The sequence below is a fragment of the Rhopalosiphum maidis genome, chromosome 4 (genome assembly GCF_003676215.2).
Source record: "Rhopalosiphum maidis isolate BTI-1 chromosome 4, ASM367621v3, whole genome shotgun sequence".
NCBI lineage: Eukaryota > Metazoa > Arthropoda > Insecta > Hemiptera > Aphididae > Rhopalosiphum > Rhopalosiphum maidis.
Window position 1 is genome coordinate 39395969 of NC_040880.1, and position 3653 is coordinate 39399621.

At 37.7% G+C, this 3653-nt stretch overlaps 1 protein-coding gene across 1 annotated transcript; it reads left to right on the forward strand.

Moving 5' to 3' along the window:
- Positions 1 to 275: 275 nt before the first annotated feature.
- Positions 276 to 740, forward strand: LOC113558278. The gene has a single exon (XM_026963751.1). It carries the CDS (start codon positions 276 to 278, stop codon positions 738 to 740), a length of 465 nt encoding a protein of 154 aa, XP_026819552.1.
- Positions 741 to 3653: the final 2913 nt, after the last annotated feature.

Here is a 3653-nt window from a genome sequence, read left to right on the forward strand (position 1 = left end):
ACAGTCGAGACGCGAATGTGATCAGACAACCTAATTTAGAAAACCCGTATAAATACCGGTGCGGCCTCGCGCGCGCGACAGACTCTGTCCAGTAGTTTGGTCGAGAACAGAGTCTCTCCCGGGTCGGGGTGACGTCGTACTCTGTCCAGTATAATATATATATAAGAGAGAGAAGGGGAAAAAATCTCACGCGGTCTCGGTCGTCGCCCGTTTTTTCAGGAAAGTTCGATCGTGTTATAATATATCATAGTAATATAGGTATACAAATATAAAAAATGGCACTCCTCAAATTTGAAAATATGTTTGCTGTTGCTGTATTGATATACAGCATCCAAGCTCTCCATCCTTCGATAATGGTATCCGGGCATATCATAAAAAAGCAAAAATCAGAAACGGATTATAAAGCTCAAGGAGCTGCTGCAGCCGGAGATGTAATAGCAGCTACCGGTGGTATTATAGCCGCAGGATCGTTGGCTACAGGCCCATTTGCACCAGTTGTAGCGTCAATTGGAGGAATAACCGCTGCCTCTGGAGGTTTGATATCAGTGATTTCAAGAGCAGCCGATCAGTCGTGTCGTGAATTTGGTTGTCATAACAATCGTTGCTGGTCTTATTGCAGCATAGGAAATCAATGGTGCTATACAACCAAAACATACTCTCAAAGTTATGCATATGTATCTTGTACACGCGACGATGAATGTAATGGGTGTTGGAAATGTGGAGGTCCGTGCACGGTGTGAAACATATATTATTATAGTAGTAATATAATAGTGGACATTACACGATGGTGTTTAGAAAATCTAGTTGAAAAATAAAATGATCTAATAAAGGCAAAAAAAAATAGTTCGTTGTACGTATCGTACAACGGAAATACGTAAGTCATTGGAGCCAAAACGATCAAAGTACGCGGTTTTACTTTATTTTAATTTTTTCATCTTTGTATCGACGACATATTTTAACGAGCACATATTATAGCAATCTCAGGAAATCGGACTGTCATATTTCATCAACCTTTCATAAAATTCGTTCATTAAAATGCATTTACGATAAGGCATTTTCCCGTTTGTCAGCCATACACCAACGTTATTTGGCGTGACGCTTATAACTTTACCGGTACGTCCTAAATCGATAAACATCTGCATATCATGATGCGGCGATCCGGTTCTACAACCGATAATATCTCCGTATTGAAATTGTCCATCGGATTCGACACACACGTCCCGTTTTCGTTACGACACTCGTTCGAAGTTCCAACTCTAGTGCCGTTTAAACAATATTGTTCATCTTGTTGTTTCCACACAAATACTTCACAATCGTCGGCAAAAGCTTGATGGAAATAATGGATACAACAAATCAAAAGGAATGCCAATTTCAACATTTTATTATTATTTTACTCTAAAACAATGGTATAGAAATTGAATATGGTACTATATTACGTAAGAAATATAATACTATATTCGTCGGAACGTACGTAGTCTGTATACGCGTATATCGTAAAACGCGCTCGTAAACGTAATAATAATATTTTTTTAATTTAATTTTATAATTTTAGTAGGGATACTGATTTTTATGATGTGGTGGGGATACCGAACTCTGTATAAATACACGTGCGGGCTCGCGCGCGCGACAGACTCTGTCCAGTAGTTTGGTCGAGAACAGAGTCTCTCCCGGGTCGGGTGACGGCGTCCTCTGTCCATGTATAATATATATATAAAAGAGAGAGGAGAGAGGAAAGGGAAACGATAATACTGTAATAATAATAATAGTAATTTTTCAGGAAAGTTTTTCCGACGAGACCCCACGAACACTCACGTTACGCCATACGAGGTGGTTTCTACAGCCCGTCGCCGTAAACCCGACCGTGTACCACTTGACGTTCAATAATAATAATAATAATTTTTAGAAAAATTTTTTCTCGGCTACACCGATCGGTTACCGCATCATGTGGCACGTTTTACGATATGCTGTGTCGGACCGTCGGAACCACCGTGTACCACATAACGCGCACGGCTACAGTGGACGTTGACGTCAAGTGGTACACGGTGGTTCCTACGGTCCGATGGCGCAAAACCGACCGTGAGACACATAACGTGGATTTTTCATGGGTCTCGTCGGAAAAAACTTTCCTAAAAATTATTACGTACGTAAATTATTATTTTGTACCAGGTATTATTACATGTGTAGTGATATTATGTGACACGTTTTACGATATATGACTGTACAAAACACCGTGTACCACATAACGCGCATGGTACGGTGTCGGTGGTGTATTATTAGTATCATCGTCGTATATCATAAAACATGCCACATAACGCATGTTACGATCGGCGTAACCGAAAAAAACTTTTGTGGAAAATTATTATTATTATTATCATTCGTGGACATGAATATCAAGTGGTACATGATAGTTTCTACGGTCAGACACCGTATATCATACAACGTGCCACATAACGTGAATGTTCGTGGGTCTCGTCGGAAAAAACTTTCCTGAAAATTATTATTATTATTATTATTATTACAGTATTATCTTTTCCCTTTCCTCTCTTTATATATATATATTATACATGGACAGAGGACGCCGTCACCCGACCCGGGAGAGACTCTGTTCTCGACCAAACTACTGGACAGAGTCTGTCGCGCGCGCGAGCCCGCACGTGTATTTATACAGAGTTCGGTATCCCCACCACATCATAAAAAATGTTCACGTATCAGTATTATTCGTTATGAACTGTCACATTAATATTTACCCAGTGTAAGCAATAAAAGTACCCATACCTAAAAAATCGACAACATTAAATATACCTAAAATTTAAAAACGGTATGACAGTTTTAGTTCAGATACCCGATATCAAGTGTCGCATTTGCTCAGTTTATAGTACGTATACATCATCATGTTGAAAAAATATCCAGCGTTCGCAAACTTGTCGGAACCACAGTTGTATTCAAAAAGTGTTTCTAAATGGAGTTGTTTAAAACGATATTTATATTTATCAAATCAAAATCAGACTAAGATGACAATAAAACAAGAACCATACACCTCGATTCGGTAAATGTATTATTTACGTTATACAATAACATAATTAAAATTATGATTGTTTTTTTGTTCAATAGAACGAGAACTGTATTGAATACGTACCAGTCAACTAAACAATCATGATGGCACACACAAACATTGTATAGTTTATATGTTTTTAACATGTATTATTGATTGTAAACAATTATGTACTTTTTAAATAAAACATATATATATACACATCACGTAATTCAATATTTATACTTGCTCGTTCTTTGGTCCCGGAGCGTTTATAATGTATGCAAGTAATATGTCGTTTTGACTGAAAAAAAATAATATTTATACATTTACGTCTGAATATTCACCGACTACAGCCGTACAATATGAATCGTAAGCTACGCATTGTCGAACACTAGCTCCGTACACGTTTAAAAAACCCATACGGGCGAAACAATCTTTAACATAAGACAATAAATGCACCGTATCGAGTATACGAGCATCGGTCACGGTATTTATTTCATAACCGTCGACGCATCGAGTTACTATTTTGTTGGGTGATATCATGAAATGTTTACTAAACAAATGTATTAAAATTCCGGGAGATATTTCTACAACTGCTCGTTACGTAATATAATTATAT